The following is a 23142-nucleotide window of genomic DNA, read 5'->3' on the forward strand; positions in this document are numbered from 1 at the left end:
CAGTTTATTTCACATTTCTATGGTGGAGGGAGAAAAAAATATCACCTTGACTTTCTTCACCTCCAGATGCCTTTAACACGCCTAAGAAGGAAACCTCTCCGGAATTAACAGACAAAACATCAACTGAATACCAAACAAACATCCAAACTGGGAGCAATTTCCATGTAATTGGCTCCATAAGTGACCTCAGCAAGATATCTACACAAAGCCTGCTGTCAAAATCACATGTAATGGAAAATGAGATTTTAAAACCCACAAGAGTGCAAGACAAAGTGAAGGATAAAAGAAACAATGCCTGATAGAAGTTAGAAGGGAGACGCTTGTTTTTGTGCTACAGTGGTCTTGTACGATAAAAGGTTTGCTACCTCACGATTCCTTCACATTTGGACTTTCCATTACGTTGTGAATCCATCAGGATAAAAAGATTTAAGTTAATAAGCAGCTTCAGACCTGACAGGGTATAACCTAGAGGTAACTGTTGTACTGCTATTTCAACCACAGGTGGCACTGCGTTCAATTGAGGTGGTCCAAAATGGCTGCTTAACTGAGGGACTGCCTTATTGTAAAAGAACAGTCTAGAACAACAGCACCAATTGAACACAGTGCAGCAGCCAAAGACAAGGAGCCACTAAAAAAAGAAAGGCCCGTGGGAGAAAGAGAGGAAGCTGCAGGAACAAGAGCAGCAGCAACAGAAAGTTGCTTCAGAGCAAACAACTTGACTCTGGAGGGTACATACCTGTTGCAGTGTGAAGCTCCCTGGTGTAAATACGGGGAACCTTACTTTCTAACCTTGCTAGGCCATCAGTGCAGAATCTCCTGTTACACTTGCTGGCATAGAAACAGTGATTTGGCCAGAAATGTTCAAATGTGGACTTTGAATTAAATGTCATAAATGTAGGAATGTTTTGTTGTTGTTGTTGTTTTTAAAAAAGCAACCTTTCCAAAATATGTTGGGCTGGTTTTGCCTCCCTTTCAGAACCACAAATAAACTATGTTGCCCCTGGCCAAAGATACTGTAATCAGAAATTGAGCATCATGATGCTACACTACGCAAGGATGGAATTGCCACCACATACGGAATATACTACTCTTCCGTCTGCTATAGTTGTTTTAAATTTCCAATGCGGTTCTTGGCTACTGCAGGAGAAACTGATGGCATTTCACCAGTCATCTGTTCCTCATACTACCAGTACACAGTTATCACATAACTTCTCACCTCATTGTTCACTGCAGGGAAATCTGGGCAGGTTTTTGAAGGCTTGGGGCGCGGGGCAAAATGCCCTCAGGGAATCCCCTTAATATAGCAGGTTGTGTGAGAGAACTGAGGTGAGGCCTGCATCTACCTCTCCCATGGCACCAACTTAGAGGAGGCTGTTGCAAGTGTCTTTTCCATTTTGCTCTGTATCGCAATTCTGTAAAAAAATACCGTAATAAATAGCTAACAGTTTGTGGGCTTTTTGTGTCAATGAAAATCTTTTGTCTGAGGCAGCTGCCTCACTTTGCCTATTGGTAGGGCCAATCTTGCACCCTGCAAATACCAGCAGCACCCTCCCCTCCCAGGCTCTCATCTCTTCAGAAAGAGCTGTGACCTGCTGGCCTGGTGACGCAGAATCACCTAACCTCCCTCAAGAGCCATTGGCTTTCTTTTTAGAAGGTAGATGGGTGGTGGGTGAGCAAGCAGGTGGTGAAGAAAGGTGGAGGGAGTCGCAGAAAGGAGTTCCATTTCTGTTAGTAGTGGTCCCCCTATTAAGAAACAGGGGAATCTAGAAGATCTATGACCATTGCAGTGATGGAAGCAGGGTCTGGGTTTTGAACCCCCTGTCCCTTAACCTTGACTTAAAGAAACCCTTTTTTCATAAAAGCTAAAGTTGAGGGGCCATGTGTCATTGTCACTTCTGCTCTCAATTTTCCTGGCATATGACACAAATCCTTTACAGAGAATTATTGTGTTGACAACCTGTTGAAGGAGTAGATCTCTGAGATTTTGAAGAGGTGAAGCCTCACACAGATGTTTTTATTGTTGCAGTTCCTTCCTTTGGACAAGGCTACAATCAAGGCTTGTACAGTACGTGTAAAAACTGTGAGTCCTCAGCATTTGTGAATTACCTAAAATGGTGAACTTTAAAAAAAAATGTACTCCTCTGGGGGAAGAAGGTTATATGAAAAGGGCACAACAAGGACACAACATATACCGACAGCTTTCTTGTAAAGAGATTCCACTTTAGTATGTACATGTGGAAGATAGATAAGGTTGATGAGAAGAACAATGCTGACAAACAGGGGTCTGGAGGATATGCCCCGGAAAACTGTTTTGCTGTATTTAAAATATACATCCCAGCTACAATATGAAAAGTGGATCTGTTTCAGGGGTTACTGGATTGAAGAGAAAACCTGATGGACTGCAAAAAGCACAAAAGCATGTTGAAGAATTAAGAGGGAAGTATAGTGTGTTTATATTTGATTTCCAAAAATGTTATAACTGGAGCTGCACTGAATATTTGCCTGTATAAATTTTAAAGGCAAGAATAGCTGTTCCAGTAGAGTGTAAATATCACCTGATAAATTTATTAATTTTTAAAGTTTTGAAACAGCAATACTATGGTTTCATTTTCTTTCTCGATTTTGAAGTAGTCACATGAGAATAACTGTCAGGAATCACAGCATGACATCACAACACTATGCAGCCAGTCATGTCTGGCTATGTGATTTTATCACTGAGGGCAAGTGAGGTAAATTTAAATGGATAAGGGAACATTTTAGCAGATAATATACATATTTTTATGGCTGAAAAAGAATCCATTTTTTGTTATGCAAAATGGTCCTGGTTAATTTGGGGCAACCCAACCTGGGGTAGTACAGGGCTCTCTTGACCCAACGTGGTCAAAGCTGAGATCGGCTTGAATTGGCCAAATTTGTTTGGAACTGGGATTTTGGCCAAATCTGGGGCATAGTCTTATTATATTCCTGCCAAATGATGGTTAAAATCAGTGCTGTTATGAAGGGTTCAGCCTGCCATATTGATTCAAAATGGCATCTGATGGTATTCGAACATAGGGTCAAACTTACTCTATGATCTCAGGAACCATCATGCCACATTGGGGAACGATATCATCTTCAAAAGTATATCATCATTGCAGGTGGTTCACTTCACCACCTTAAGTCAAAATGAAGTCTGATAGTGTCCCAGCATAGACCAAAATATACTACTTGGGAACTGCCATGCCAATTTGAGCAATGATATCTTAAGTGGTGCAGTTTGGAATAATTTGGCCCACCACCCTGATTCAAAATGGTGTCTGATGGTGGACTTACAGAGGAGGAACATGGCAGACTGAACATCTTCTGTTGGCAGCTCGCCGATGGCGATAATTGCATGATGCTTAATGATAGCCAAACCATAAATCTTGGCTATTAAATTCACTCTGGTAAAATAGAGTGCACAAGGGATTAACCCACTCCTCCACCTCAGGAGCCATCATGCCAAGCTGGGTGACAGTATCTTCAGAGTTGTCTAAATCAGTTTAGAACATTTCAGTCTGACATCTTGAATCAAAATGGCACCTAGTGTCCAAACATAGATGAAAACTGGCCCCTTGTCAGGTTATTTCAAAGAAGAAGTCAGACCAAAATGGTTGCTTAACAGAGGAACAGCTTTATTCTTGTTGCTTCTGTGAAGTAACCTAGCAATGGACCAGTTTTCATCTATCACCCAGTGATTCCATCTGATTGATGGATGATGCTTTAGGGAAAATGGCCTAGCAGGCGAAATTGGACCCTTTATTGGGTGAAGATTGGCCACAGCCAAACCCCTGATTTAAATGAACATGAAATGAACATGCAGAAGCTCCAAGGATGTAAAGAAGCATGCATGTGGCTCTGGATTAAGTTATTTTATTTCATATAATTAAATTATTAAGACACAAATATTAAATAATCCAAAAGATTTGGAGCTTTATATTACTATCTCCAAGGCTATTTATATGTTACCAAATGAGGCAAGTAAAAACCAAGTGGATAAAAAACTTGTAGTTGAAAGACTTTAAAGATTCTATCATTTTTTCAGTGCTATTTTTGAATAAGAGGTGAGAATAAGATAACTAGTTTCTGAAAATACAAGAAATCTTCATTTTATCAAAGCATCCATCTACTCAATAAGACTCTGCTCAGAAGATGGGACAATCTGTTTAAGTAATACACATCTGTAGTTTGCTATAAAAAAGACTGCTAGAGAATGAATAAATTCACCAGGGATATATATGATGGAGAACACAAAATATATATTTTACAACCAACTAAATTCTACTTGGGTCTCAGTTTACCCAGGAGAATTGAACAGCCGTATGATTATAGAATTTTAAAAGAGGCAAGCATAAAAAGTTCAAACCTATCTCCCGTACATCCTATAAAAGTTAGGAAATTCATGGCCCCTTTAGTAGCTACAGAGCCAAAACCACTGTAATCCTCAGTTTGAGTCTGAATTGTTTTCAATTTGTAATCTGAATGAAAGAAGAGGTTCTTAATTCCAGATGCCACATTTTTGGCTATACATAAGCTGAGGTTTCTTAGAGCAAGGGTTATATCATGATAAGTATTTTTGATTCTTTGCAGGATTCCCTGGGAACTTACTGAAGTGCTGGATATAAATCCATGAAATAAATCCATGAATATGTACATACATGCATACAGGGACAGAGCTTTGTTCTTTCATTTTCCCAGCAGTCATCTGCCCCTTTTCTAACATTATTTATTTCATTTGTGTCCCAAGTCCAATTCAGAGTAAACCCATAAATTCACAAGCAGATTCTAGTTATTTCCAGAATTTGGTAGATCTCGTGTAAGAACTTTCAAGAACAACATCAACTTGGAAACTGTTAACTAGAAGCAGGAGAGGCTATATGCAGCGAGGCAGGGGACAGCCCATCAGATATTTGAAGATGGTCTCCTCTTCTCCAGGCTAAACATACCCAACGCCCTCAACCATTCCTCATAAGGCTTGGTTTCCAGACCCCTGGTCATCTTAGCCACCCTCCTGTACACACGTTCCAACTTGTCATAACTCTCCTTAAATTGTGGCACCCAGTACTCTAGGTGTGGTCTGACCAAGGCAGAACAGAGCCCTACTATTACCTCCCCCGATCGGGATACTATACTTACGTTGATGCAGCCTAGAATAGCATTAGCCTTTTTTGCTTCCTGTGTACCCTGAGTGAATCAGATTCTCTTAATGGGCAGCCTCAAATAACCTTATCCTTCCTCTTCAACCAGGGTCTTAATGCACGTTTCATGTGCTCATGGCCAGCACCAGCAAGCACCATTCTTGGGCATATGCTGAGGTCCCCACAAGCTCCAATCCCACTGCTAACACTAGCCTAGTTTGGGCATACTTTTCCTTCCTGGTGCTGACAGGAGCATAATTACAGCGTTGCATTGTGGGGGATTTAATGGCTGTGCCAACAGGTTTAGCCACATACAGTGGTGCCTCGCAAGACAAAATTAATCCGTTCCGCGAGTCTCTTCATCTTGCGGTTTTTTCATCTTGCGAAGCACGGCTATTAGCAGCTTAGCGGCTTAGCGGCTATTAACGGCTTAGCGGCTTTAAGAAAAAGGAAACAAACTCGCAAGAACTCGCAAGACGTTTCATCTTGCGAAGCAAGCCCATAGGGAAATTCGTCTTGTAGAACGACTCAAAAAACGGAAAACTCTTTCGTCTAGTGAGTTTTTCGTCTTGCGAGGCATTCGTCTTGCGGGGCACCACTGTAAGCCCAGTGCTCTGGTGCTGCAGCTGGCCTCTTGCTGCAACTTACCACCTGATAATTCAGCTGTGGGGTGGGGAGTGACCTACTGAGGGCACTTTGCCTCAGATCTGGAATAGGCTTTGCTCTTGTTCTGCACATATGTTTCAAGTACTGAACAAAGTGGTATCTGCAGTGCATTCCAGGATGTACGTCTTTAACCTCAGGAAACTAAGTATTCATTATACCAGTGGAGCAATATATGAACAGATATCCCTAGCTATGTTTCCTACTGAGTTAATATTTCTGTGTTATTGACCTTGCCCCAACAAAAAACTAGAAGAGAACAGTTCAAGAAACCGAGCTTTCTAAATGGCCTGTAGTTGGCTCCTTCTCCCAAATATTTGGGAGAAAAGACTATAAACTCCTGCTATTTGCACTGCATCCTAAAACTGAGTATCAGCCAACAAAAACTGGCACAAGTTCATGGATGTCACACAGGAGGCACTGGGAACATGAACTTGTGTGAAAGCCTGAAGGAGCAAAAGAGAATGCAAATGTAGTAGCCAGAGAGACAGATTTACAAGAGGGATACAAGAGATCTTGGTAAATGTGCTCAAGAGTCTAAGTCAGGCTGGTGTTTGACATGACTTAGACAGAAGGGAGGGAACTGAGTGAGAGAAGAAGGAAAGTTTGAGAAAAGAACCAAACAGGGACAGAAACAGTGTGTTGTATGCATATACAGCTCCATAGATTATTGGATGAAACAGATAATCTAGCCCCATTTCAATCTGGCTTCAAGCCTGGGCAGCTGGGTGGCAGGGAAGGGTAGAGAGAGGAGCAGAGGAAGCATGCTACTGCTGCTGATTTTCAGTTATTACTTCTTCTTTTTAAGAAAGGATATTCCCTTCAATAGCATACAAGAATAAAGGAAGAAATAAAGACAATACAACTGAATTAAAATTAAACATACACATAAATGCAAAATGCAAATTAGGGTTGTTTAATCGACAATCCTTTAAAAGAATTATTGTTGTTGTTATTGGGAGTGAAGGTAGTAACATTCCTCCCTAAATTTTAATTACCATATGTTATTTTATTACATATAACAGTACAAATGTTTGAGATACAGAAGACAAACAATTATTGGTTCCAGTTTCTTACCCGCCCTTCCCCTTAAAGCCCCAGGGTGGGTTATAACAATTGAAGCAAACCTGAATGTTAAAATGCAATAACGTGCAATGTTAAAAACCCATTTAAAGCATCTCTGCACACCCTACACTCTCACCTCTGAATGAACTCAGAGACTCTTTGCTGTTGTCTGGAGCCCAAGTCCAGACCATAGAAGAGAAAGGCAAACAGAAGTGTATGAGGTCGGATGCGAAGGAACTAAGTGGAAACTTGGACAAATATTGGAAATGGTTGTAGTGACTGAAGTAAAATAAAGTGAGGACATGGGAAGGAAGAAAGCCAGCAGGAAACCAGGTCTAGGTGCGGTGAGGTACAATAAACAGAAAACACCAGTCCATAGAGTACTCTATGGGGGACTGTTTCAGGCGTACAGCTTGCAACTTTCATAAAATATTGCTTTTCTTACTGTAACACCTCAACCTTCTTCTTTTCCCCCCAGCTAAAGTGAAGAGAATGGTTGCAGGGGAGAAAGCCTCCTTCATCTGTCACTGCTTCTTGGGGACCCCATGAAGTTAGTTCAATTTACACCTTTTACCACTGCAGCAGAATGTTTCATTGACTTGCAGAAGCTCTGTCCCAGAGGCAATAAAAACCTATATTGCTGCAGAAACCAGGCTGTGAAATAGCCCTGCTGGAACTCCAAGGAGCTTCATTAGTGTGATGGCTGCTATGGGAAGTCTGTGCATGCTGACAAGCAAAGCGTCCCAAAGGCCTGATATTTAGCTATTGCCTTTGGCTAGGGAACAACACCATTTATGGTGGTGATCTGTGATTTCCCCAGGATAGATGGCAAAAATCGCAAGGCTTCCTAACTGTCAAAATATATTCCTGAGATTTAGGAGTATGCTTGTCCAAAATTTCTCCAAGGAAAATAGGGGCGTCCTATTCTATAATGAGGGATGTGGGTGGTGATGTGGGTTAAACCACAGAACCTAGGACTTGCTGATCAGATGGTCGGCGGTTCAAATCCCCCACGACAGGGTGAGCTCCCGTTGCTTGGTCCCTGCTCCTGCCAACCTAGCATTTCGAAAACACATCAAAGTACAAGTAGATAAATAGGTCCCGCTCTGGCAGGAAGGTAAATGGCATTTCCGTACACTGCTCTGGTTCGCCAGAAGCGGCTTAGTCATGCTGGCCACATGACCCGGAAGCTGTACGCCGGCTCCCTCGGCCAATAAAGCGAGATGAGCGCCGCAACCCCAGAGTTGGTCACGACCGGACCTAATAGTCAGGGGTCCATTTACCTTTTTATTCCATAATGGTGATGGTGATAATTTTACTCTTTATACCCCACCCATCTGACTGGGTTGCCCCAGCCACTTTGGGCTGCTTCCAACATATATAAAAACATTAGACAACATCAAACATTAAAAAACATACAGCGCTGCTTTCAGATGGCTCGGGGATTGGATAACTCCATACCCTCTAACATTTCTCCGATGAAAATAGAAACATCCTAAGGAGACATTCTGGGATCAAATCAGAAGCCAGGTTTGCTTCTGTAAATCTAAGACTGTCCCTGGAAAATAGGGACACTTGGAGAGTCTGGATTAAGCATGAAAGTGTATCTATATCAAGCCAAACACAAACTCATAATAATATCTGCAACAGAAAGAGTTATCCTCGTCTAGGTAAGAATATGGAGGAATCTAAATCTGAATGCGATATATTCCGAAAGAACTGGGGAAGGGAAGAGAAATGGATTGCTTTTCAACATAATAATCCCAGAGCTAGGCATTAAATGCACACAAATATCCTCTTTGGTTTCATCCCAAATCCCTTTGACCTCCTGCACTGAACCTGAAGCCCAGACCCAGAAGAAAAACAGTGTACTTGGGTCAAGTAGTACAAAAAGCCCAAAGCTTTTGGAGCCTCTTGGCGCAAGTAGTCATTCTGGCAGCTCAGGGTTTCTTGGCACAAAATGTACGTCTTTCTTTCTTTCTTTCTTTCCCCCCTCTCTTTCTTGGCCTAGTGCTTCTGTCCAGCTTTCCTAATTTTCTGACATCTTGAAAATGTCAGTCAGTTGCTTTCAGTTTATAACATATTTCAAAGCCTAGTTACTCAGCCGTGCAACAACAGAGATGCTTAGCTTTCAAAGCTGAAGATAGGGATTTGTACATGTGCTGAATGGTCTTTATTTCCTAGGGACGTCTGCACTTTCTCTTGCCTCAGACTTGCCTCTTGCTTAAAACTCCATTACTTTGCCTTTCTTTGCCTGCCAGAGGGGACTTTCGCTAGGTAATTCCTAGCAAAGTGCGCTACTAATCAATGGACAGATTCCAAAGACACATTCAAGCACAACTCTGTACATGCATGAGACACAGTTCTCCCTTTCTCCAAACATATTCAGTGAACATACACATTAATGAGTACTATATGCATATTTAAAAGCCATCTCCAATTTCTCATCGCACTCTGTGATGGACAACACTGCACATGTACACACCCACACACCCTTCAGTTTACATGTCACCAAAGTTCTTTGTTACTTTCAAAAAACAGGAATGCAAACTGATTTGCATTCCAGCTTGGAATGTAAAGCAAGACACTGAGTGTTGGTTATTTGTTCAGCTGACAAGTTACTGAAAGATTTGAGGATGGATTATTATATTCACCATTATTTTATTTATATAACACATTTTCTACAAATTTGTACTCAGAGTGGTTTACAGCAGAATAACAGGCCAAAGAAATACTATAATAACCATGCTACATGATTAAAATCATAAAACTATTTGCAATGCTAAATTAACAATCTACTAATTAATCATTATTGTTGATCAATCATTAACAAGTCATATAAAATGCATCTAGAATATTAAACATAAAGCACACAAACAGGTCAAGTAATACAGTGGTACCTTGGTTTATGAACTTAATCCGTTCCAGAAGTCCGTTCTTAAACCAAAGCGTTTTTTAAACCAAGGTGTGCTTTCCCATAGAAGTGGGGGACTCAATTTACAAACTGAACACACTCAACAGAAACCGGAACATGTTCTGCTTCCAAGGCAAAGTTCATAAACTAAAACACCTACTTCCAGGTTTGCAGCGTTCTTAATCCAAGTTGCTCATAAACTAAACTATTCTTAAATCAAGGTACCACTGTATCCCCAAACAGCCAAAAAGCTAATGACAGTAATCACTGCAACTAGCAGCTGTATGTGTGTAAGCTTTTAAATATTATTTTTTTTACTCCCAGTGATAGTCATAGGGATGTCCCGGATGTTCTGATACCCTGCTAGAATACTTGTGAGCAAGATTCAGGTAAGCAAAGCCCTAGCCTCCTAAATCTTATGAACAACAGCCCCAAGGTTCTGAAATTTACTTTGACCAATAGGAAGGAGGAGGCAGCTGCAGTTGCCACAGGGCTGGGTTTTTTGTTTTTTTTTAAACTGAGGATACGAATGGGATTACCAGTCCCAGAATCAATAATGGAAAACCGGCACTCCTCCGTGCATCCCAGGAGAAGATCATTTAGCTTTTTAATCTTGAGGATTGGCTTCACAATCTGAGCATGTCTAGCATTGCTAACTGTGTGTATTTAACAAAAATCTAAACTCTAGATCATGGAAGGGGAGCCTGTAGCATTCCAAATGTGGAGCTACAACTTCCATCATTTCTGACCATTGACCATGCTGGCTGGGGATGATGGGAACTGTAGTCCAAAAATATTGAGGGCACCAATCTTGGTGAAGGCTGCTTTATTCTTTTTCCAGAATTTTCAAACAAATGCTCCCCATGTTGCAACTTAGGAAGTTTCCAAGTGTCTTCCACCCCATCTCTGACACCCAGACCAACTCACTTTCAAATTATGCCTTCTGGCAAAGCTGGGCTGAATTTCATGGAAGGCTGGGCTGAGTTTCAAATGAAGCTGAGCCAATTTATAATTTATATTTCAGTTTATTGTTTGGAGGGTTGAAATCATGAGCAGCTTCAAGCCTTCGCTCAGTGCAGCTTCAACCTGAAACCAGGCAAAACCCAGACATTTTGGCTGAGTTTCCTGATCAGGATTTGTTTGAAATTCAAAAAGCATTGAAACTTTGGTATGGGGTGGGGGGAGTCCTTCAGAACTGAAAGCTATAAAAGGTTTTGCAAGGCTTTCTCAGTTAATCCATACCTCTGTATTTCAAGTTGCTAGTTATATTATAGATTAAATATCATCATATAAAACTGTGGTTCAGATTCATATGAGAAGTAGTTGGGGCAATTCATTTGTTTGCATTATCAAGCATAAATCCAGGTCTCCTTGATCCCCTTTCTTACAAGTGGAATAGCCACAAATGAGGATGGGATTTCAGCGAAGGAGAACATCATTGCTCAGTTTCATAATTGTATTAGGAGGGTGGAAAATTGTTTCCTACAGGTCTAATTGGTTGGAAATTCTTTCTCCTGCAGGAAATGAAAAAGTTCATTGTTCTTGAGATTGGTGTATATATCCTATTAGACTTGCTCTTTTTACCTCAGCTACCTCTGGCATTGAGGAAACTGAAACCCATACCATAAGAACATAAGAAGAATCTGCTGGATCAGGCCAATAACCCATATTATCTAGCAACCTTCTTCTCACAGTGACCAACCAGATGCCTGTAGGAAACCCACAAACAGGACCCAAGCACAGCAGCTACTGTGGCTTCCAGCAACTAATATTCAGAAGCATTACCTCCTCCAACTGTGGAGGGAGAGCCCCGCCATCATGGCTAGTAGTCATTGATAGCCCAATTCTCCACGAAATTGTGGGAGTGAGTGCCATAGCTTAACAATCCGCTATCTGCTTGTGCCACATTATGATTTGATTGACCACAGGTAGCATTCTTTTGTTATAAGCAGAAATATATGTTTAGGTGTGCAAGGTCATGTCTCAATGCATGGAAATAAGCAAATTCTCTTTCAGACAGTATTACTTAATTCAATATTCTTTAATGCTATAAAACCTATACTGCATGTTTTGCCCCCTAATCGGTCATGTCAAATGGGGAAAGTCTACTAGATGGCAATAGCCATGTTAAAACCAGTTTAATAATATTATACTGTACTAGCCTTCAGAACAGCAAAGCCGCCTTACTAATGATTTCATGTTCCTTTTGCCAGCGTGGTGTAGTGGTTAAGAGCAGTGGACTCGTAATCTGGCGAACCGGGTTCGCGTCTCCGCTCCTCCACAGGCAGCTGCTGGGTGACCTTGGGCCAGTCACACTTCTTTGAAGTCTCTCAGCCCCACTCACCTCACAGAGTGTTTGTGGTGGGGGAGGAAGGGAAAGGAGATTGTTAGCCGCTTTGAGACTCCTTAAGGGGAGTGAAAGGTGGGATATCAAGTCCAAACTCTTCTTCTTGCCAATAGGTAAATATCAGCTGGTTATGTATAAATAGTAGTAATCCAGATAAGAAGTCCGCTTAAGGATGAGTAACTGATAAAAATCAGGAAACAGAAGGTGGGGATAACTAGACAGTTTTCTTAATGGAAGGAAGGAAGTGAGTGAACCAATAGCCGTGTTATTTACTTTGCAGAAATCTCAAGCAGACTGTAAAGAGCTGCAAATAGATATCTACAAGCCGGGTGTAAGAGTAGATGTAATGCAGTAAAAGAGTAATGCATCTGGGATTAAAATAAAAAATAAAAACCATACACACACTAATTGAGTCTAAACTTTCGTTGTCTACCCAAGAAAAATATATTGGGTTCTGGACAATAACAAATTGAAAACAACATCTCACCACTCAGTGGTCATCACCTCCATGTCCCGACTGTGAGGGTATGAAAGCATATGGTTTGGCAGTGTTGGAATGAAAACAGAATGCTGAGTTAGGTGGATCCTAGTGAGATTCAGCAAGACAACAATTATGGTCTTATGTGTCCTTAGAGGTGAAGGAAAATATATTTAGTATTTAACCTTGTCTGCAGGTGGTAATGGGTAAATTTTGAGAGAGGTGCATGGGGTAAAATACAGATTAATATGAATAGTCTTCCCAAGCTATTACTCATGCAGCTGTGAGACATGAATTCTGATGTGAAATAGGGCATAGATGCTCTTTAGACTCTACTCTGCAATTTCTTCTTTCCACTCACCATGCATCTACTCCTGTTTTTAGGGTTCTTTTTTGCAGTCTGGCTCTGACCTCAATATTGCTAATTTTCAGGAGAATATTAGAACTTGGAGGTGGTGGGACAACTTTAAGGTTCCTTATGATATAACAGGAGAGTGTCTGAATCCTGGTTCTGAGGTAATTATACTGCATATATATCATAAACATGGCAGACTAGAGGTTTCTGCAGTCTTGGAAAAGCAGCTACTCACCCACCTTCCTCTTCACAAGCCTGTTGTTGACCTTGCCCCCTTTCCTACAATCAAGCTGGAATTCACAAGTTCACACCTTGTAGTTGCTCAGTCCAGAGACTTTTAATAATGGCTAGGTGTTGCCAGATTTGGGGCCCATTTGGAAATATTATTAATGTGAATGATCCTGGTGTCAGCACAGTTGTAGTGCTCAAGACCTTTACAATGAGTTGGATCTGCTGATCCAGAGGTGAATGGCCAATATAGATTTTCATATAGAAGCTAAGCTAACTGACACCTTTTCAGCCATTGCCTGAAATGCTGTTAAAACAGAGAGCACCACAGGAGGGGTTCAGGTGAGAGAACTCTGTGTCTAAACCATTTGCCACTTTGTCAACTATATAAGCAGCCTAGAGAGATGGAACAAGAAGAGGCCATTTCCCCCCTTGGATTTGGCTACACAAAAGGTTAGTACAATAGCTATTCTCCTCTGGAGGTCTATATACAGAACCTGTTTAATTTGTAAATGAAGGGTTTTGGCAGACTTTCAACACTTCGGCCTTGTGCCTCCTTTAATTAATTGCATCATCAGTATACAAAATGTCAGAATAGGGATGTGCATGTAACGCCCCCTGAGAAATTTCTGCAGTTTTATCTAAACTTCTTTTGTTTTGCAAAAGATAAATAAACCATTGGATGTTTCTCCTGAGCAGGAACTGCAAAATTTATCTCAAATTTTCACTTTAGGTGAAATGCTGTGGCAAATGTTATGATACCCCATGAGAAATGTCATTAGTCATTCCTGAAAACTTTTTGCTTTCCTGTAAATTCCTTAGACATTTAGTTTGAGGAGGAACCTCCACATTTGCCCCAGCATTTAATTTTTAGTGACATTTTGTGGCAATTTTTATTCAGAGTGAGCAGGATTAATGTGTAGAGCTGTGAACCATCATTATTAATCTCTCAATTTCCGATCTGTGTTGTTTTCACATTTTTTTACTCATAATTCTTTTCCATTTCTGTGATTATAATTCCCCTTCAAAATATGAATTTAGGGGATATTTTAATGTGTATTTTAATACATAAGCAGGCAGTGCAATCCAATACATATCGACTCAGAAGTAAGTCCCTCTCCGTTCACTGGGACTTACTCCCCGATAATTTGTTTTAGGACCTAGTTTAGAGAGATAATTTCACTGAGTGTGGCTTCTCATCCTCACATAACAAGCTCCACTTGCAAGCAACCAAACAAATCCTTGTTATGCACAATTATTAAAGGAACTGGCACCCTGTCTTCAGTCTAATCATACTAGACAAGAGTAGTAGCAGATGTTGCAGATTAGAACCATATTGTATTGGAAGCAGGGCTGGCCCAAGATATTTTGGCACCTGAGGCGGACCCCAAAATGGGGTCCCTCCATACTAGGGAAGAAGGGTAAGAGAAGATCTACATCAGGAACGGGGGGGGGGGGGAGAGAATGACATCACCTGCCCCTGAGGACCCTGCTACCTGAGACAGTTGCCTCATGGGTGGGCCAGCTCTGAGTGGAAGGGATGGCTAGGAGACCTGCTTGGTAATATAAAAGGGTCTCTTCTCTGTATTGCCTGATGGTTTCTGAGGCAATCTGCTACATACTTTCTAGAGTGATCTTCCAGAGGTTGATCCCATAACGAGCACATTTCTATAGACCTTGGTCAGATTTAGAAAATTATTACGCCTCTTGTCAATACTTGGGAATTCGCATAGGATAACGAGCACCAGTGGTAGCCAATGTGGTGCCCTCCTGAGGTTATTAGACTCCATCTCCCATCAGCTTCATCCAGCATGGCCAGTGCTTAGGAATGATGGGAGTCCAACAACCTCTGGAGGGTAGCAGTTGGCTACTCCTGCTATAAATAAATAAATATGGAAGTGTGAGGGTTGACATAACGAAACTGAACCCAGTGAGGATATATCCAACAGCCAAGGCACACCCGCTAAGCTCAAAACCTATGAGGAGCATAGACAAATAGACCTAAGTGCAGATTATCCTACAGATAAGAGTTGGGATGAAGGGTTATTGTGAGGCGCCATCCCATGCTAGATATTATTTTTTTGAACTTGTAAGTTCATGCCATTATGTTTTACAAAAAGGTGGGAGATCTTATCTACATAAATTTTTTCCATTTCCTTTTCTTGGCTTAAATGCTCATTCTTTCCTTCACCTCTTTCCAGGTTTCTGTGATTGGAGGTTGCTTTACAGCTACAGTACAAGTTGCACCAGAGAAGGGGCATGGGAATTGAAATCTGCTGTTTCTCCATCACGGAGTCCAGAGGTAAGCCCTGTGAAATGAACCCCCAGACATTATTTCTCAATAAGGTAATGTATTCCTCTGAGGGGCTCAGACAAAGAGCTCAATTTATGAACGCTCTGGAATTCCTAAAAATAAATATCCTGAAACCTTTGAAGGGAGGATTGCTTCTTATTTAGATTATATATGTTCATGAAAAGTCTGAAACGGAGATTTTTGCCTGCTATATATCCTCATTTTTAACACTTTAATGGACACGGCAGCCTTCTGGAGATATTTTGGTATGCCTCCTCCCAGTGGCATGCTGAGGCAGGACATCATGGACATTGGTTTTTGTGTGAATTGCATGTTGTAAAGCAGGGAATGCACAGGTTCTTAAGTGGCCTTCACTTCAGCCACCTTTCTGAGCCCAGGGACACACTTCTGGTCCCCTACGTAAACGTAAAACGCTGAGTGAAAATGCTGAACTACTGTCTCGGAATAACAGAAAGCATATACTGGAATGTTGTATATTGACAGAAGTGACTTGCATCACACTGCCTTGGACTTTTGCCAGTCTAGACCAGCCCTGAAGGGGAAACTGCACTCTCCCTGCTGTCTATCACAAACAACCCTGGTAAGGCCAGCTTCTGCATACCGAGACGCCAACTGCACATGGCATCAGTAGACATCCATGACTGATCTGCTGGCGTTTCCTTCATTGTAAATTGCTGCTTTGGAGAGTTGCAAATGTGATTGCAGTAGTGGTGCTGTGGCAAGGGATCATTAACCCTTTCCTCAAGGCTTCCCACTTCCCGCGCATCGTTCGCACCTCAGCAGAACACTACCTGTAGTAACAGAAGCAGACAATTGGTAGCATGTATCCTTGCAAGAGTTTGAAATGCTGACCTCCTTATCCTGTTACAGTCCTTTGAGCTATGAACTATGACTGTGGCTAAGGAACAAATTTGTATACTGCCCTTCATCTGCAGATTTCAGGGCAGCTCACAACAAACCAATAAGCCAGTGTGGTGTAGTGGTTAAGAGTGGTAGACTCATAATCTGGTGAACCGGGTTCGCGTCTCCACTCCTTCACATGCAGCTGCTGGGTGACCTTGGGCTAGTCACACTTCTCTGAAGTCTCTCAGCCCCACTCACCTCACAGAGTGTTTGTTGAGGGGGAGGAGGGGAAAGGAGAATGTTAGCCACTTTGAGACTCCTTTGGGTAGTGATAAAGCGGGATATCAAATCCAAACTCCTCCAACATATTTAAAAGTCAGTCAGCCAAAGGCCTGATTAAAGAGGAACATTTTTGCCTCTCTTTCTCTCTATCTGTCTGTATCCCTGGACCCGGAGATTAAAAAGAAAACTTTAGGCTGAGTCTTTTTTCTGAATGGTTGGCAACCCTCAATGCATGAAGAGCCCTTCTGAATTAGTGTGGGTGAAGGAGAATAAGGGCAGCAAAGTCTAAGCTTTGCTGCTCATCCAAATGTCAGCCTTCATCCTCCATTTTTTAAAAAATCAGCCCGCAGCTGCTTTGAAGCCCACAAAATCAAGACTTCAACAAGCAAGTCTTTTATAAGTTTATCTGTCTCCTACACAAATTCAGGTCTGACCTGCATTACTTAATCTAGCAAAATATTCCACAGTCCCCTGCTTTCCTGTATGCGACTATGCAGTAATGCAAAACATCTGTGGAAAGGGAGGAAAAGCAGAGATGCCTACAAGGCACATGAAGCGGGGGAAGAAGAAGAAGAAGAAAAAGTGGGGGAAGGAGCAGCTTTTTGCTACTTGGAGCAATTTGGCAGGAAGTCCAGTTGGGATTTTGGTAACTGATTCTTCAGGACTGCAGGAAGGACATAGCCAGAGAAAGCATTTCAGGGACCTGCTTGTAAAATAAGAGAAATGAATAAAAACACAGCAGAAGTAATAAAGCAAGAGAAGTGACAAGACGGAAATCAGACAAAGCAAAGCTGGGGGTCATAAGTTTTGGCTTGGGATTGAAAAGCATACAGCAGCCACTGCTGAGATCTTCCCCCCAGGCATGAGAAGCATAGGGTGAAGCAAAAGCCGGCTTTCTTCTCACTAAGAATTGCCTTCTTATAGGAGTAGCCCCAGTGGAAACACCAAGTAAAAAAGCATGGAGTGAGTGATCTTAAGTGGAGCCCTCTTTCTGAAGATTGGTGGGCAGATCCTATCGCGTATGCTCTGCAGAAGAAAACAGGAGGGCACCTCCCAGTGCTTTTGTGAAATAGTGGCCAAGAGTTTGGATTTGGGTTTGATATCCCGCCTTTCACTCCCTTTAAGGAGTCTCAAAGCGGCTAACATTCTCCTTTCCCTTCCTCCCCCACCACAAACACTCTGAGAGGTGAGCGGGGCTGAGAGACTTCAGAGAAGTGTGACTGGCCCAAGGTCACCCAGCAGCTGCATGCGGAGGAGCGGAGACGCGAACCCGGTTCCCCAGATTACGAGACTACCGCTCTTAACCACTACACCACACTGGCTCTCTACAATGGCCAAGCCAGCTTGCACATTGCATCTGATCTGGCTGCTTATTTTTCTCTTGTCTTCAGCGCACATGCGGAGTATCCTTACGAGAACTATGTGACATGTGGACTGGAATTGACCGTCAGGCCCTCCTCATGTTCAACAAGCTTCAGTTGAACCATGTATACAAAATAATAACAACAAGCCACACAACACTTTCTTTGTCTTGCTGCACTAGCATTACTGAGTAATGGCGCCCAGGGTAGCAGCAATGCTGTCTCAGATCTTAATGGCTCTCAGCTCTGAACTTTATGGGTTGGAGTAAGATTGCTGCATTTAGGGATGCATTCTGAGGTACAGAAAATCTGCCCCCATCCTAGACAGGACACCCAGGATAGGCTGCTGGAACTGTCTTGCAATATTCAGTCTTCTTTTATTGGTAATAACCTTCTGCCACCTGAAATGTTGGCAGTATTAAGTCCACTCTAGAGTAAACATACCAAATGTTTCTTCTACCAGAGATGCTAACTTCTCTCTTTTGCTTTCTTATAAAGCACATTTTAAATGTTATTTATTTAAGAACTTTTATAGACTGCTATGAAACGTCTCTAACATAACACCATGCAAAATCTTTTCTTGAAAAATACAGACCCCAATCAATCAAAGGTTTATTGGCCAAAGGCCATAACAATTTCACAATTATATTTTGCCACACTGCAAATCATAACCTACAGCATACGGCAATTACATAAAACAAGGGATCAGTGATTTGAAGAAAGGGCGTCAGCCTTCATAAATATCATCTGCTAGCTCAAACCTAGCTTAACTTCTGTTAGACCAGGCATAGGCAAACTCGGCCCTCCAGATGTTTTGGGGCTACAGTTCCCATCACCCCTGACCACTGGTCCTGTTAGCTAAGGATGATGGGAGTTGTAGTCCCAAAACATCTGGAGGGCCGAGTTTGCCTATGCCTGCGTTAGACCTCTGGATCTCCTGTGCAACTTATTGCAATACTGTGTCTCTCTCTCTTTCTAATCTTACTTGAAGCCAGAAATAAATATGGAATCATTGAATTGTAGAGTTAGAAGGGACCCCGGGGATCATCTAGTCCAACCCTCTGCAAGGCAGGAATATGCAGCTGTCCCATACAAGGATTGAACCTGCAGTCTGGGCATTATCAGCACCACACTCTAACCAACTAAGCTATCCATGCTCTGACACACACAGTGATACAATCAACAAAGCTTAAAAGCAATGTGTATATAGTGAAATGATTTTTTAAAAAATACTGACAAAATCAACAGAATTTAAAAATCAGTAAGCACAATAAAAGCCCATGCTTGGGTAGGCTTGCCAAAACAAAAAAGTTTTTAGCAGGCATCTATCAGCTATGGTTCTTTGCAGACAAGTAAGTCTTATGACTGACTTTAATTTGGTTGCCTGGGGCATATGAATGAGAGTATAACACCTCCTGCAGCAGTCATTTCTACAAATGCTTTCTCAAAGTGGCCCTTGACTGGCCCGGAAGGCCACCCCTTATATTGTACTTGGACTGCAAAAAAGGAACAGAGGTTCTAGCATCATGTCATAGGGAGCTCTGCAGATAAGCACCAGAAGAGCTCAAAGAGCAGGCGACAGAAGAGAATCTCCCTTTGCAAGCTCTTTTATGTACTGTCAATAGAAGGGAAAACTCAAAAGAGAAAGCATAATTATTTGCCACTTTCCGCTAATGGTCTGAAATGAGCACACCTCCTATCGTTTTGTCATTTTCTTTCCCCAGACTTTCACACAGAGCTTGAAGCTCAGTGGACATAAAGAAACAAACTGGAGGAGAAAGGAAGGAACTTCAAAATGAAATTCTATAATAAAGCGAAACAGTAACAGAGCCCATTGTGTCCAAGGGATGTCATTCATTTATATGGCGTCTCCATCTCCCCGCCCAACCCCCAACCCTGGAAATGATGATATCAAGACAGATCCAAGTAAATATGTTTCTGCTGTTATAAGAATTCTGAGGTCTCAAATACAGAATAAATATTCATAAATGCACACACATCTAAATATATAAACCATGTGTTTGAAATAGTACAGGAAAGCAATTCTGAAGCCATTTTGACTCTTTCAGTGACTTCAAATACTCCTCTGCAGTAAGGGAGGCAAATGGCGAAAGCCTTCCTTTTGCTTACAAATCCTGACTTCAGGGCACATTTGTGTATGAATAGGGTGAGGCTGTGATCTGGATTCAGGAACTAAAGTATTAACCATCACAAAAGAATAGCCAGGCTACCCAATCAGGATCTTAGCGGACTCAAGAGTCCCATGGGGAGTTGAGCAGCATAAGCCAAACCCAAAAGACCAAAAGCAGCGCCATGTTCAGAAGTGAGCCATAGCTCCACTTTCCCCAATCCAAAAACCTAATAAAAGGTGACTTTGCCACCATTACTCCTGGTTAACAAAAATATTAGTAGAGTCCTTAGGCGCCGTTGGTACCAGTGGAATCCCAGCAGCTTTACAGGCTTTTAGACGGCAGACGACAAGCATTAGCTGAAGTCCTTGATCTTTCATGTTTCCATCCAGCAACGGATATTTCCAGAAGTAACATATATTAGCATACAGTTTCCTAACAATGTCCCTTTTAAGATCTGCCTTGTTTTATAAATAATTTAAAACTCACTTACCACTCAGGATTGCATCACAGGTTTTAATTAGGGGGAAGAACGCCTTGTTTTACATAGCTTCCCATCCAGGGACTAACAAGGGGGCAGGGGAATCCTAATGCCAAAGACAACCTGATGACAAGCCATTCAAAGGCACATCAGTGTATATTAAGTGCCTGGAAATGAAGGTAAACACCATGTGCTGAGATTCTGCATCTCTTGGGAGTTGCCTCCCATATGTTTCTGGCGCCTAACCATCTTAGCTATGCAGGACCAATAACCAACCAAGGAGCCCCGGTGCTTTTGTTTAAACCTCATAAATGTGGTGCTGGTGAAAGATGTTTGATTAAATGCAGCCACGTGCGAGAGATGGAAGTCTTCACTGCTCAGTGCTCAAGGAGCAACATTCCACTCTTCTGTACATTCCCCGCAAGAGTGTCATGGCATCAATCTACCGGGGATTGTCCGTACAGGGTAGGCCAAGTACCGTATCCTGTTAGTCAGTCAGTTTCATGACTTCTCTCTTTGAAATTGCTAACCAGTTGTGGTTTGGGAGATGTGGTCACCTGTTTGCTCTCAGGATGTGGGATAATGCAACCAATGAGTTTGACATTAGATCATCAAACAACTGTTAGAGGCTAACTCTTGCCACCTGTTGGGCTTTGGGTCATGTGCTGTCTTTAATGCTCCCTAGATTAAACTAGCTGCTTCTGCAAGAGTTAATGCTTATATTGTATAATACACCCTTTGAGGCTAGGAAAGCAACTATGGCTGGGGTGGGGGGAACCAGTTTTCCCCAGTTTGAAACTTGCAAATTTTGTAATTCCTTTTTGAAATATGACATCGAATTCTGAATGCAGTGTTCAATTTTCTGTCAATTTCTGTGGCATTCATAGAAAAGGAGAGACCTCAGTAATGTACATCTGTGTACAGCATTAGCTCTATGACTAGTAGGCTTTATGAGAGAATCAAAATATTTAGGTCAAGTCATACACTTCTAGCGTTAGGAAACAAAGATCAGGTGCACATTCTACCATGTGGTGGATGTGCAAGATAACAAAAGCATTCTAGGAAATGATTTACAATGAGTTGGGGGGGATGTTTAAAATAACATTTGTAAAAAAAAAACAACAGAGGCTTTTTTATTTGGAATTTTAGGTGCAAAGATACCAAAGGAACAGAAATAATTATTTATGTATGCAGTGACATTAGCGCAGATGCTACTGGCCCAGAGATGAAAAGAAGACAAAGTCCCGATGAATGGTTGATGAAGATGATGGACTATGCCGAAATGGCGAAACTGACTAGGAAAATCAGAAACCAGGAAGAGGAGAACTTCAAGAAGGAATGGGAAGAATTTATAATGTAAACAGCTAAAAACTTTGGCAGGATTTGAGTAATGCTTGTAATAAGGAAAAAAAATAAGAGAAAATAAGAGAAGCAACTGAAAAAAGATTGACAACTGTAACCATGGAAGGACAGAGGGAAGTTGAAGGATTCAGGGAATACTAAATGATGATGTTGATGTTTAATGTTGGAATTTTAATCTGCAATGTAAAACTTAAGAAAAAAGATTGGAGAGGGGAAGGAAACAGAGATCAGATTTTAATTTCTGAAAGGGAACTCTCTCCCAAATAATGAGTGTTGAGTGTCAAAGGCTCAGGGATATATCACATAGGATAAGAACGGTCATGGAAGCAAAGTTTCCCACTTCCTCCTTTCCTCACCCCTGACATCTATCCATGCACACACACCCCAAGCCTGAATGGCTGGGATGGGGGCCCTCTTGAATAATGTGGGGTGTCTGAGGATTGCCGAGGAGAGAATGGATTATGGAACTTTCTTTCTGTGGTCTTCCTTAAGGCTGCAATCCTATCATCCCTGGGATGATTCAGAGACTGAGACCCAACTTTGTGAACTCCCTCCCTGTTGCTGTGGAAACCTCTGCAGCCCTTACCTTACTGATCTCAGTGCGCCAATGTTAGTAAAGGCAAAAAGGAGCATACCAGTGGCAGATCCTGGGAAGGAATGGATCCTTCATACTCATTGTACTCCCAGGCCCCCAACATGCTACCAAAGCCAGCCTTATGACTAGCACACGTCCCCCCCCACACACACACACACATTGGAAACAAAGGGAATAAATCTCAGGCTTTGGGTGCAAGGGGAGGAGGAGGCCTGAAGCTTCTTTTCTGTGAGCTTCCTTAAGTTACATTAAGATCCAAACCATAATCTCCAAGTATATGGTAGCCCCTTGAAATGATGACATACATACATACATACATACATACATACATACATACATAAAGGTAAAGGGACCCCTGACCGTTAGGTCCAGTCATGACCGACTCTGGGGTCGCGGTGCTCATCTCACTTTACTGGCCGAGTGAGCTGGCGAACTAGAGCAGCACACGGAAATGCCATTTACCTTCCCGCCAGAGCGGTACCTATTTATCTTCTTGCACTTTGACGTGCTTTCAAACTGCTAGGTTGGCAGGAGCAGGGACCAAGTAACAGGAGCTCACCCTGTTGTGA

The 23142-nt window shown here is 41.9% G+C and overlaps 1 protein-coding gene and 1 long non-coding RNA gene across 8 annotated transcripts in view; one reads left to right on the forward strand and one right to left on the reverse strand.

Moving 5' to 3' along the window:
* Nucleotides 1-501, reverse strand: part of LOC308584795 — a 107106-nt gene extending 106605 nt beyond the window's left edge. The window contains exon 1 of the long non-coding RNA XR_014007009.1: nucleotides 366-501. This is a non-coding gene — a long non-coding RNA (uncharacterized lncRNA). The remainder of the gene's footprint in view (nucleotides 1-365) is intronic.
* Nucleotides 46-22899, forward strand: LOC308584785 (uncharacterized protein). 7 transcript variants are annotated; one of them, XR_014007000.1, is made up of 5 exons: nucleotides 46-356; nucleotides 2027-2080; nucleotides 15408-15508; nucleotides 19731-19932; nucleotides 21766-22899. XR_014007000.1 is itself a non-coding variant. In XM_081189857.1 (5 exons), exons 1-4 carry the CDS (start codon nucleotides 1036-1038, stop codon nucleotides 19803-19805), a joined length of 384 nt encoding a protein of 127 aa, XP_081045983.1. In that variant the 5' UTR covers nucleotides 989-1035; the 3' UTR covers nucleotides 19806-19932; nucleotides 21766-22899. The 7 variants fall into 7 exon arrangements, 1 of the variants encoding a protein (XP_081045983.1); XR_014007001.1 differs by lacking the exon at nucleotides 46-356 and adding an exon at nucleotides 606-728; XR_014007002.1 differs by lacking the exon at nucleotides 46-356 and adding an exon at nucleotides 669-761.
* The last annotated feature ends 243 nt before the right edge of the window (nucleotides 22900-23142 follow it).

Source organism: Podarcis bocagei (genome assembly GCF_964188305.1).
Source record: "Podarcis bocagei genome assembly, chromosome: 4".
NCBI lineage: Eukaryota > Metazoa > Chordata > Lepidosauria > Squamata > Lacertidae > Podarcis > Podarcis bocagei.

Coding starts and splice junctions, on each gene's coding strand:
- LOC308584785 (XM_081189857.1), top strand. CDS start 1,036: ATGATGCTACACTACGCAAGGATGGAATTGCCACCACATACGGAATAT. Junction 1,190..2,026: donor ATCTGTTCCTCATACTACCA/GTACACAGTTAT, acceptor TTATTGTTGCAG/TTCCTTCCTTTGGACAAGGC. Junction 15,509..19,730: donor CTCCATCACGGAGTCCAGAG/GTAAGCCCTGTG, acceptor TTCTTTCCCCAG/ACTTTCACACAGAGCTTGAA.